Source organism: Alligator sinensis, unplaced genomic scaffold (genome assembly GCF_000455745.1).
Source record: "Alligator sinensis unplaced genomic scaffold, ASM45574v1 scaffold557_1, whole genome shotgun sequence".
In the NCBI taxonomy this organism is placed as follows: Eukaryota; Metazoa; Chordata; order Crocodylia; family Alligatoridae; genus Alligator; species Alligator sinensis.
The window spans coordinates 583,154-594,174 of NW_005842349.1; the positions used below are offsets into that span (position 1 = coordinate 583,154).

Below are 11,021 nucleotides of genomic sequence, written 5' to 3' on the forward strand. Positions count from 1 at the left end.
TTCCCTACATTCACAGCCTCTCCCCATTTCATTTGGAACCATACTGTACATTTTCCTTTTTCCAACAAAACCCACCAAGAGTCTACCAGCAACTAACAGGTAAGGTGAGATGTTACATCTTTCTTTCTTTGTGATTGTTTCTTCTAGGAGGCCCTAGCAGGCTTACCCGAGACTCATTTGACAATAAATGTCCACTTGTAACAGTCAGTTATGCATCTTAATAACCTTTTACAGTTGGACATATCTATATTAAATCACCTCTTCCATTACAGGGTTCCCAAGAACTACTGCCTCTGTTTCCTTATAGAATCATAGAAAGTTAGGGTTGGAAGTGATGTCAGGAGGTAATCTAGTCCAACCCCCTGCTCAAAGTAGGACCATCACCAGCTAGATCCTCCCAGCCAGGGCTTTGTCTAGCTGAGTTTTGAAAACCTCCAAGGATGGAGCTTCCACCGCCTCTCTGAGTAATGCTGGTTTAACTTTTCCCTTGTAAAGCAGTGGTAGCCAAGCCTTTTGGCAGTTGTGCCACAAGTTAGCTCCCTGCCTCTTGCCCTTCACCCCCCTGCCCCCAAATTCTTGCTGGTCCCCAAGTGCCACTCTGATCCATCCCACACTCCAGAGACATACCTGATAGTCTGTGCCTTGGGGTTCTGGAATGGAGGCTAGGGTACTCCAACCTCTGGCTGCTGCTGTGCAGAGCAGAGCAGGGATAGGATGCAACAGGAAATGACAGCACCAAAAGCCAGGTTAATTCTTCCCTGACTGCACAATTGCCAGTTTTGTAATGCTCGCAAAGATCCACAGCTTTGACTTTGGTGGTGGCTGCAGGGCCTGACCTGCAGGGTTAACCTATCTCTTTACAGTGACAGCTGACATGTCTGCTTTCCTGAATTCCTTTCCCCTGCTCTGCCCCACAGAGTGTTCTGCCTTAGGCTTGTCTTCCAGCACCTCTCTTAATTGAGCACTCAGGGTTCATGTGCCACACACCAACTTCCCATGCCCTCATGGCAGGGATGCCACAGGTTGCCCACTCAACTGTAGAAGTACCATTGAAACATTTGAAAGTAGGTTTCCCTTATCTTACTATAACTTTAGGTCTCTGGTTCTGTTTTAAGTTTTCTTTTTTTAATATTTTTTTCAAAGACCTCATCATTTTCCAACAAAAAACATATCATCCTACCTGATTGTATTTCTCCATATTCTTTACTTTAGAGCCATAGTCATAAGCTTGGAATTGCTTTGCACGGCATACCTGGTAATTACACATCAGTAATTAGACTCAAAAGCAGGATACATTAGGAGATAAAAAGCAGAACACAGTATTTTTCACTTGTCAAGTCCATTGCATTAATCTTCTTTCCAGCACACCTAAAGCTCCTACTAATTTACTGGCAGTTACACATACTTACAATAGGGAGAATATTTGCATTCTGGCTGTATTCTGGATGCTGCAGACAGCAAATGGAAACGGGTTCAAATGAGATATTATTTGGTGGCCTCCTTAGGATGAGGTAATGGTCTTTATCAGTTCCTTGTGAACATCTTAAAAAGCCCTTCTCAAATGTCTCAGCAAAGAGGATGGAAAGATTAAGCTCAAGTACCTCTTGTGTTTAATTTGAGTCAAGCAACATGCTTTCATCTACCCAAATCTTTCTTTCTGAACCTTTTAATAAACTAAGTTTAGAAACATTTCAGAACAAAACACAATTGAAAAAAAATTACCTTTTCCATATCATATGCAGCCAAAACTATTCAACACATAGTTATAAAGAATTTTGGTAAATTAAAAAATTTTCCAGCTAAAATTGTATTCAAAGAAAGGTGTTTTCTTGGTCAGCCTTCCCTTCTGCCCCCTGCCTCTAATTAGGAAACAGAGATGTACACAGTGATTAATGTTTAATATTTTTATTCCAGTAATGCCGGGACCCAAGCCCAAAGAAAGATATGCATGTCAGATGCTGACCGATGTTACACGTAACTTTCTGGGGCAGGTACTCATACTGGAGTCTCCAGCCCTGAGGTACATGACTCAGCTCCCAATTCAAAACAAAGGGAAAGTTAGGAGCCTAAAAATGAGGTTCCATGGCAAACTGAGTGGTCAGCCACCTATAGTTTCTCACAATAAAGAACTGCGAAAACAGGGTCTCACCTTAATCCCACCCTGCTCGAGAATTTAAGCCCCAGTAAGCATTACTAGGAGATTCCACTCCACTCTGGATTCTCAGGCCCAGAACTCCTGGAGGCAGAGACCTACAACTTCTCTTGTAAAAGCAGAGTAAATTTTGCTTTTTCCTTAAAACATTGAAGATGTGATGAGGCTCTGCCACTTATACATGAGAGATCAGTGGGACAGACCATTCACTCAGGAGATGGGGGAGACAATTCAACTTCCTCTTGAAGTTCCTGCCTAACTCTCTCCATTCTTGATAGGGAGCTCAGCTGCTAAGCACAGGTTGTAGAATATACCCCATGGCATGGGCACCTAAAAGTATGTGCCAAGTTCTCTTCTCAATCTATTTCTAAATCCATAAGGGCCCCCTAAGATTCCCAGTGTAATTCTCAGTATTGAGCCAGGTTCCTTATAAAACAGACTGGGAAAGTTAGGTGCCTCAGAATGTGAGTAAAAAGCCAGCAGGCTGACCAGGAGGCCACCTAAGCCAGTAGGCTCAGAAGAAGTGTAGGACCTACTCTTCACAGCTCAAAAGGCAGTTAAGTGGAATAAGTAACTCTGCGCAAGAGGAGGCATAAACTATCTACAGAAGCTGGGCACCTGAACCAGCTCAGTTCTTTTTACAAAAAAGAGAGGAGGAGGTTGTGCTCTCCAATACTCCAATTGTTACAGCCTGCAACTGGCATTTGGGGGATTCAAGATCCAAGCTGTCCTCTGCACATTTTAGATGGATGGTGTCCTACCACTGGCTTGTTGTGTATGTGGACTCCACTGTTATTCCTCCTGGCTATGTTTTATGCAAGATCAGGTCTAGTAGCTTTGTTCTGAGGAGACCCACAAGAGGGGTTCCATAGGCAATGTAAGTGGGAAGTGATGCCTACAATTAGGATCTCACTGGAATTTGAGTGCTGAACAGTTTGGGGCCATTGGGTATATTACTTGACAGCATTTGGGCCACTAGAGGGAGTTCTGGGCACAAGAAGTTACAACTACTTAGGGCCTTGTTACACTGTGAGACGCACAAATGTTGAATGGCGTTAGTGCTAGCTCAGAGGCAGGAAAAATACAGCCCATGGGCTGAATCCAGCCTGCCAGGCAATTTCATTCAGCCCTCAGGAGCCCACCAACTAATTGTACCCCACCCAGCCTGTGTGCCTCACTCCCACCCTAGTGGGCAGAAAAGCACAGCCCAGCCAACATGCAGCTTCTAGGTGGGACTGCTGCTGCCACTGCTGCAGCTGCTGGGGGATCTGCTCAGCTTCCCTGGTGTCCCACTCACTCTGGGCACTAGGTGTGGAAGTGGCGGGGGTGAGGGCAGGGGCAGGGAACTGAAGTTGGGCAGGAGTGTGGGACTGGGGCTGGAGGCAGCGTAGAGCCTGTGCCTAGGGGGGCACTGAGAGCATAGAGCTCGGGTGGGCAGGGTGTGAGGACCTCCCACACACTCTCCCCCATGCTACACAGCCCCCACTGCTGGCAGCAGCAAACAGGCAGGTGCTTGGGGTGCTCGTGCCTGCACAGGTGCTGCTGCCCACCAGCGCATGGCTCACCAAAACTCGTTAAGCAGACCTGCAGTCAAAATAATTGCCTGCCCCTGTGCTAGCTTGACTCTGGAGCAGTTGCACTTCAGGCCAGCATAGGCCTGGAGGACTGAAAGATAAGAATACCCCTATCCTCCTTTTCCGGACACCCGTTCACCACTGTGGTTCTTCCCTGCCCTCCCCCACTCCTGGGGTTCACCCCCACCCCCTTCTTTTCTTGTGGCTGCCCACACATTCTGTCTTGAAGGAGCAGGCAGGGAAGGGTTAACCTGCCTGGCTGGCCACAGCTGCCACTAGTGCTGGGCTGCTTTTTGCTAAGGCTGGACAGGGAGGGTTACTCCTTTTCCGGACCCCCGTTCCCCACTGTGGTCCTCCCCTGCCTGGTTCCCCGGGACAGACAGCACAGCAGGGGTAACCACAAGTTAGCAGTGGGGGTGGGAGGGGGCAAGGGAGTGGGGAGGGGGCAGTGAGCAGGGATCTGGGATAGTGGAGAGAGCTGGGGGTGGGGCAAGGACACAGGCCTGATTGAGGCTAGTGGGGGAAGGGGGCAGGTGGGGTGTTTACACTAAAGTGCAGCCTGGAGTGGCTATACCTTAGAGTAACACAAGTTGGGTAACACTATGAGAGATAATCATGCCCTAGAATGGCATACCTTTGAGCTGCCTAACAAGTGCTTGAAATGTGTTTCAGGTGTTAAATGTGCAGATAATTCAGGTGTTAATAGCTCCAGGAGTCACCCAAAATTACCCTGTAACAAGGCCCTTATAAACACACCATTTCAGCAGTTCATATTTAAAATGAATGTATCAACCAGCATTTTCAGACCAGACTCATGCCCAACAGCAGAAGTTTAAGTACTTAAAAGACTTCATTTGCTTGCAGAATCATAAGTATCTAAGTAATGTTATGGAGTGATGTTATGGCCGTGATCTCCCAGGAATGATAGGAGAAGTCAGTATTTCTTTAGTGTGATATCTTTTACTGGACAAACTGCAACTCTATCTCAACTATGCTGTGAATCCAATAAAGGATATCCTGCTACAAAATCCTTGTATCAAAGTAGCTGATTTTGCTGCCTGCACACTCAGAAAGCATGACACACACAGAAAAGTTGGAAGAAAAGGTATTATTTTGTCTTGAGAAGAGAGTTCGATTTACGGAGAGTCTTCCAATACAAAAAGAAGATTGCTATAAAAAGCATACTGTTTTCTGTGCTCATAAAGGGCAGGAAAAGAAATAATGGCCTAAAATTGCAACAACAGACTTAAATTAGATAATAGGGAAAATAACTGTAACTCTGAATATAGTGAAATGCTTGACAGATCAGCCTGGGAGATTGAAATCACGGAATCACCATCATTGAAAGTTTTTGATAGAAGGCTAGGCAATATTTGTGTGGGATACTTCAGACACAGAAGATCCTGCTTTTATCAGGGTACTGAAGCAGATGACTTTCTGAGGTCCCTTCTATGTAACTACAAGATTTTATGGACCTATGTTCTGGATTTCAGTACCCAAGTCCCTTTGAAAATCTGTTCTTTAGGCACCTCATGTAGAAATCTTTCCTTTTGGAAATAGGAATGTGTTGTCTTAGTCCTAATTACTATTGTATATTACTTTGTACAAATCCATACGTTTCAGCAAAATGACAAGCAGGTAATTCTCTTATATCGGAATATGAGATAAAGCCATGCCATTGCATATCCCAAATATAGTTTCTCAAGCGGCTTTTCAACTTGACAAACAGCTCTCAAAGAATTTTTGCCTTATCAAAAGCTTCCTCCAGTCTTAGGATTGTCCTGCAGTCTTGAGCAACATGTATTTTATTCCTTGGGTGCAGATAAAAAGGATATGATGCCAGTAATGTAATCCAACTGTCCATTAAGCTCCCATTTCTATTTTCCATTTTCTCACCAAGTTTCCATTGTCTTTCCAATGTATTAAACTTGTAGGGACTATGCTTTATTTCCCAATAGTTTCAAAATTGAAATCATCTTAACAAAGGCTGTAACAAACACCTGCCTCTCCTTGGTAAATATATGTATTGATATATAATAAGATAAAATGAGCAAGAGGATTACACACATATTCTAACCCTGACTCATTTCAGTTGCATCTAGCCTGCATAAAATATATGCTGAGGTCCTGGTACATTTCAAGAGATAATTAATACCTGATGCCAGTGTAGTATGTTTTGCACAGCTGTTCCAGCAGGGGCATGTGCTACATATACATCTGCACGACTCTAAAATGAAAATATTGATTATCATAAACATAGAATTTCATGTGACGATGAGGTTAAATTAAAATATGAAGGACCTGGATCAGCACTTAATTAAAAACTTCAGGATGCAATAAAAACAGGGAGTATATTTATATATTAATGAAATAATAGGTAAAACTAAATACTGTATTATGTGATAGCATTTTGATTACTAGAAGGCCTCCAGGGCACAAAGAATTACTTCAACACACAAGGCCCATCCATACATGCAGGAAAAGTAGCGATGGGACAGATTTTAATTCTTTCTCCCTTCTCCTTCCTTGGTCTTATGAATCTCTTAGTATTCCATGCAAACTGGAAATGCTTTAAGAAAAAGCAAGGGTGGGGAGGGGTATGCATAAACAATAAAAATGCCAAAGCTTTGTTTTCTGTCTGAGCCTACTTTCTCTCTCCATGGTGGACAACATTCCTGATTCATACGTTACAGCTCTCACATCACTTTTATCTTGTTTTTGACAAAGGCCAGTTCCCAACATATAAGATGTGCTAGCCAGAACAGTGGTTGGTTTCATTGTCTTAACATGGAGTGCAGCAGAGGATTTTCTTAATTTCTAAGAGTTCCTTCTGTATAGGTCTTTCTGTCTATTCTGTATTGGAATACAGGAAATCATACAGAGAGTGAGAGACATTAGGCACTATCACCACTTCACAAAGGCATTAGACAGTAGGCCTGTGCGAGTCGGCAGCAATCTGATCCGGCTTTGGATCTGGCCACTTTGGATGGCCACGATCTGATCCAGAGCTCTGGACCAGGTTTCTGCCTCAATCCGGCCAAAGCAGCTCCGAAGCTTCAGAGCCACCTCAGAGATCTGGCCATAGGGTATAATGGAAGATCATTCCATAGGGAATCAATGGAAGATCTATAACTTTGGTTTTTGGTGTTCAATTTGGATTAAACTTGCAGAGATGGTAGTCTCTGCTGAGCGCATGAAGCCTGCTAAGTTTCAAGAAGATCTATGCAGGGGTTTGGGGGGAACTGTACCCCAAATTCTTGAAAGCCAAACTTGTATCACAGCTGTGTGTTACAACAGAGGGAGGTTAAAACTGCAGGGGTGGTAGCTCTTACTGAGGCCACAAATCCTGCCAAGTTTCAAGGAGATAGGTTTAGGGGTTTGGGGGGAACTGCACCTCAAGCTGCAGACAAGCAAAACTCGTGCCATGGGTGACGCTGCGTGTGTTAAGGCGCAGCAGGGTGACAGCTGCAGGGGTGGTGGCCCCTGCTCTGACACCTGCCAGCTGTGTAGGAGATTGGTGCAGGGGGGTTCTGGAGCCCTGCACCCCTAGCTACTGACAGGCAAAACTCATGCCAAGACTGTTTCTGTCTTGCAGCAGTTGATTGTCTGTATTGATTATTTCCTCTCCTTAGCCTGGTTTTGTAGGTGCTAATTGATGCTCATTATGTAGTAGCTAGCTCCTGTGTATTGAGCTGGTCCCTGAGTCCCTGGTCCCTGAGTGAATCATGATTGATTGATTGGTAACTGGTAACACAGCAGCTTAGCAGGCAGGCGTGCAGTAGTGTCTCCCCTCTCCGCCCCAAGACAGACGCAGTCAGTCCCACGGCACCCATGGCATGAGTTTTGCTTGTCTGCACTTGAGGGGCAGTTCCCCTCAAACCCCTGCACCAATCTTCTTGAAACTTGGCAAGCTTCAAAGCTTCATCCTCTGTGCAGAGTCTACCACCCCTGAAAATTTCATCCAAATAGGACAAAAAACAACAAAGTTATAGATATTTTATTGTTTTCCCATTATACCCTATGGCTGGATCTCCGAAGCGTCTCCAAAGCACTTCGGAAGCTCCGAACCGCTTCGGGAAGCCGAACGAGGCAGCACTTCCACCCGGACGTGCTGCTTCAGACCCCATAGCATCCAAAGTTTCTCCAGATCCGAAGATCTGTCCGAAGCCTCGCATAGCCCTATTAGACAGTTTTGCTTCTTCAGTTGATATAATGGAAGACAGCATGGTACTTTCAGTCTGTGGATCCATTAGACACAGGAGATAACGTATTTCCTCCTTTCCTGGCTTACTTTTGAGGCTAAATGCCAGTCAAATTTTGTTTTCCAATCTTGAAAGTGAAGGGTAGGACCTGGTAGACAGGAGTACCTGTGTCCACTCTAAATTTACACATGGGTCCCTTTGTGAATTATGTAGAATTTACACAAGATTTGTTTCCAGGGCTTCTGCTATAATCCAGCTCCTGCTTCCAAGTAATCTTTGCTCCAAAGGGGACTGTCTTAACTGTACATGGTTATGAGAAGTAGGCAAGATCCAAGGGGACTGTGCAGAGTCTGAGTATAGGGAACCAGAAGCCAAGAGATCTGTCTGGGGAATGGAGTCAGAGATCCAGAAGGTTGGGCAGAGCGCCAAGTCAGGTGGCCACCCAGGTCAGGTATCTAGAAGATCAAACCAGAGTCAGGTCAGAGCGACAAAGGGTCAAACTCAAGTTCCACGGGCAAGCTGGGACAAGTATCCAGAGTGTAGCAGGGCACTAAGGTGCCTGCTTCTGAGAGCCGGGATGATCCCTCAGGTGCCGGTTGCTGAGGCAACCAGTGGGAAATAATGCCCCCCACCTGCCTAGTCAGCTGATGAGAAGGGGCAGGGCCTGGCCCCCATATAAAGCACAGGCAGGGAGCCAGAGGCAGTTGCTCTACCAGCAGCCAGAGAAGGAGCTCTTGGTTTAGAAAAGAGAAGAGAAGCCGGATGCGGAGGCAGCGCCTGTCACTGCGGCAGGATAGAGAATCCCCAGTAGGCATGAGTGTAGTTATAGCTGGGCAGCTTGTGTTTATGTTGTAGCCCAGGGACTTATGTTTGTGTTGTTATTTGTTAGACCGGTGGCTTGGGTGAGGCTATTAGGGGTTGGAGGAGGCCTCATAGGGGACTCACAGTAGAGTGGGGACCCCGGCACCAGTGAAGGTGCAGCATTCAGGGTGCATAGACCCCAGCCCCAGAGAGGGGCGGTTGAGAAGGCCCTGAGAGAAGGGCAGCGTTACTGAGAAGGCCCTGAGAGACTGAGAGACTGCGGAGAGCCTGAGTGCCAGAGAGGGCACGGAGAGAGAGAGAGGGACAGAATAACGTCCATTACATCTGTGAGGCTTGGGGCGTGGTATTGGGGTGGTAAGAGCCACGCATAGCCCATAAGGCTTGGGTGCACAGTAGAACCGTGACAAGAGAACCATGGCCAAGAGGACAGAAAGCAGCCTCCCTATAAAAATATATAAAATCAAAGACGTGGTGGGCGAGAATCAGAGGGTGCAAGACGACAGCTTGGCACGGTAAAGGAGGAGGCAGGGGAGAGCACGGTGACCCTGACATCCCTCCTGTTACACGGAGCATCTACCAGAGAGCCAATGGAGGCACAACAACCAAGGGTGCAGCAACCTAGGTACAAGGTTGAGCCTTCTTGTCCAGACACTTCCTTTTCTATTTTGGGGGCTTATATAAGAAGGGGTAAAGGGTCAGATGACCCTGGCTGACCACTCCGGTGGCAGAGGGTAGATGTGTTGCTAGGCCCAAATGGAGGGTTCTGGCTACCAGCGTCTGCCCCAGTGTGCTACTGATGAGGTGGCAAACTGGGATGAGTAGCTGTGCCAGGCAGACCTTGAACCTCAGGCCTCAGCCTGACAGAAACAGCTTATTCCAAGCCAAATAGCACAACAACAACAACAACAACTTCAGGCAGAGAGAGGAAAAGGTAAGAAGCTCTTTTCTGCCTTACTGAAGTTGTGCCTTCCCTGCCTACCAGACTAGGCCTCAAGTAATCAATCTCTGATGACCGCATGGTAGTTATACCTACAGGGGCTAAGGCCCAAATATATAAGTAACTACAGACAGAGTGCCTCCAACCTTGCCTAGAGGATAACCCATAGCCTGGTGATGCGAGTAGTCTCCTGAGATGTTGGAGACTGGCCGGAAGCCCCTCAGGCAGAGACACTTTTCTACTTTCATATTCTGGGTGGGAAAGCTAGCCACTGCTCTGCTACAGAAAGGGAAGGAAGGTATCATGACAACAGTGCCACTGGTGACCTTTCTTTAAAAGACAGAAGTGACTTTCTTTTGCTGTGAAAGAATGAGCTTAGGTGCTAAATTTCAAGGGAGGACTCTTGCCTGTGTAGACCAGGCATGAGAAGTACCCAATTGTAGAAGAGCCAATTTAAGACCTATCCTCATTGGCTCCCTATTGGATAACATACTCCCCACTCAGTATTCCTTATGGGCTCACTTATCAAACTCCCCACACGGTAAGAACATAAGGATAGAAGAAGTGCCATACTGGATCAGGCCACTGGTCCATCAAGGCTGTGGAAGATAACTGTAGTATGTAAAAAATACTTCCTCTTGTTTGTTTTAAACTTGTTTTCTGATAACTTCAGTGAGTGGCCTCTAATTAATATATTCTGGGACTTGGTGAATAACAGCTCCTTAGTTACTTTATCTATACTTTTTTGACCTGCTGCTCTTTTGTAGCTCTCATTCTGAGGGGTCCCTCTCTGCCCACAGGAAACCTAGGTGGGGGCTGTAGATTCTTCTTTGGGGCCAAGCACCTAAGTGCTGGGGCCTATGATGCTTTGTAGCATCTCTGTCCATTGGGCAACTTGGTTATAAATGACTTTCCCAAGACTTGCAGGTAGCATTTACTAGAGACATAGGAGTAAGATTTTACTCTTGAGCTCTCTTTAGGGAGCTGTGAGAACCAGTTCCCTCATTATAAGAGCCAGCATTAATAGCTGTGAGCAGCTCTAAGATAAGACACTGATGTAAAGTCCTTACTGCAAGGACAGCTGAACTATTTGGGTTGCTAAGCATTACTTGGGGAGGGGTTAGGTTTTTCTAGATTATCTGTGCATGTGAGTGTGTGTGATAGTAAGTTAGAAACTGAGAGAACTAGTGAAGCTTGAAGAAAAGTCAATGGTGGCAGCAGTCCCTGAATGAGGGATGAAAGTCTTCCAGTAGTAAAGGAAGTCATCAGTGAGTCTGAAGATAACTGAAGAATCCAAGATCTGTATGTTCAACTGCAGATATGGCAACCAGTTC

The 11,021-nt window shown here is 45.9% G+C and overlaps 1 protein-coding gene across 1 annotated transcript in view; it reads right to left on the bottom strand.

Moving 5' to 3' along the window:
• The window catches only part of LOC102375971 (lysosomal acid lipase/cholesteryl ester hydrolase-like), a 29,991-nt gene that overhangs the window by 1,711 nt on the left and 17,259 nt on the right, over positions 1–11,021 (bottom strand). The window contains exons 7-8 of the mRNA XM_006029005.2: positions 5,882–5,953; positions 1,181–1,252 (exon numbers count right to left, since the gene is read on the bottom strand). Of these exons, the coding sequence (XP_006029067.2) occupies positions 1,181–1,252; positions 5,882–5,953 (144 nt within the window). The remainder of the gene's footprint in view (positions 1–1,180; positions 1,253–5,881; positions 5,954–11,021) is intronic.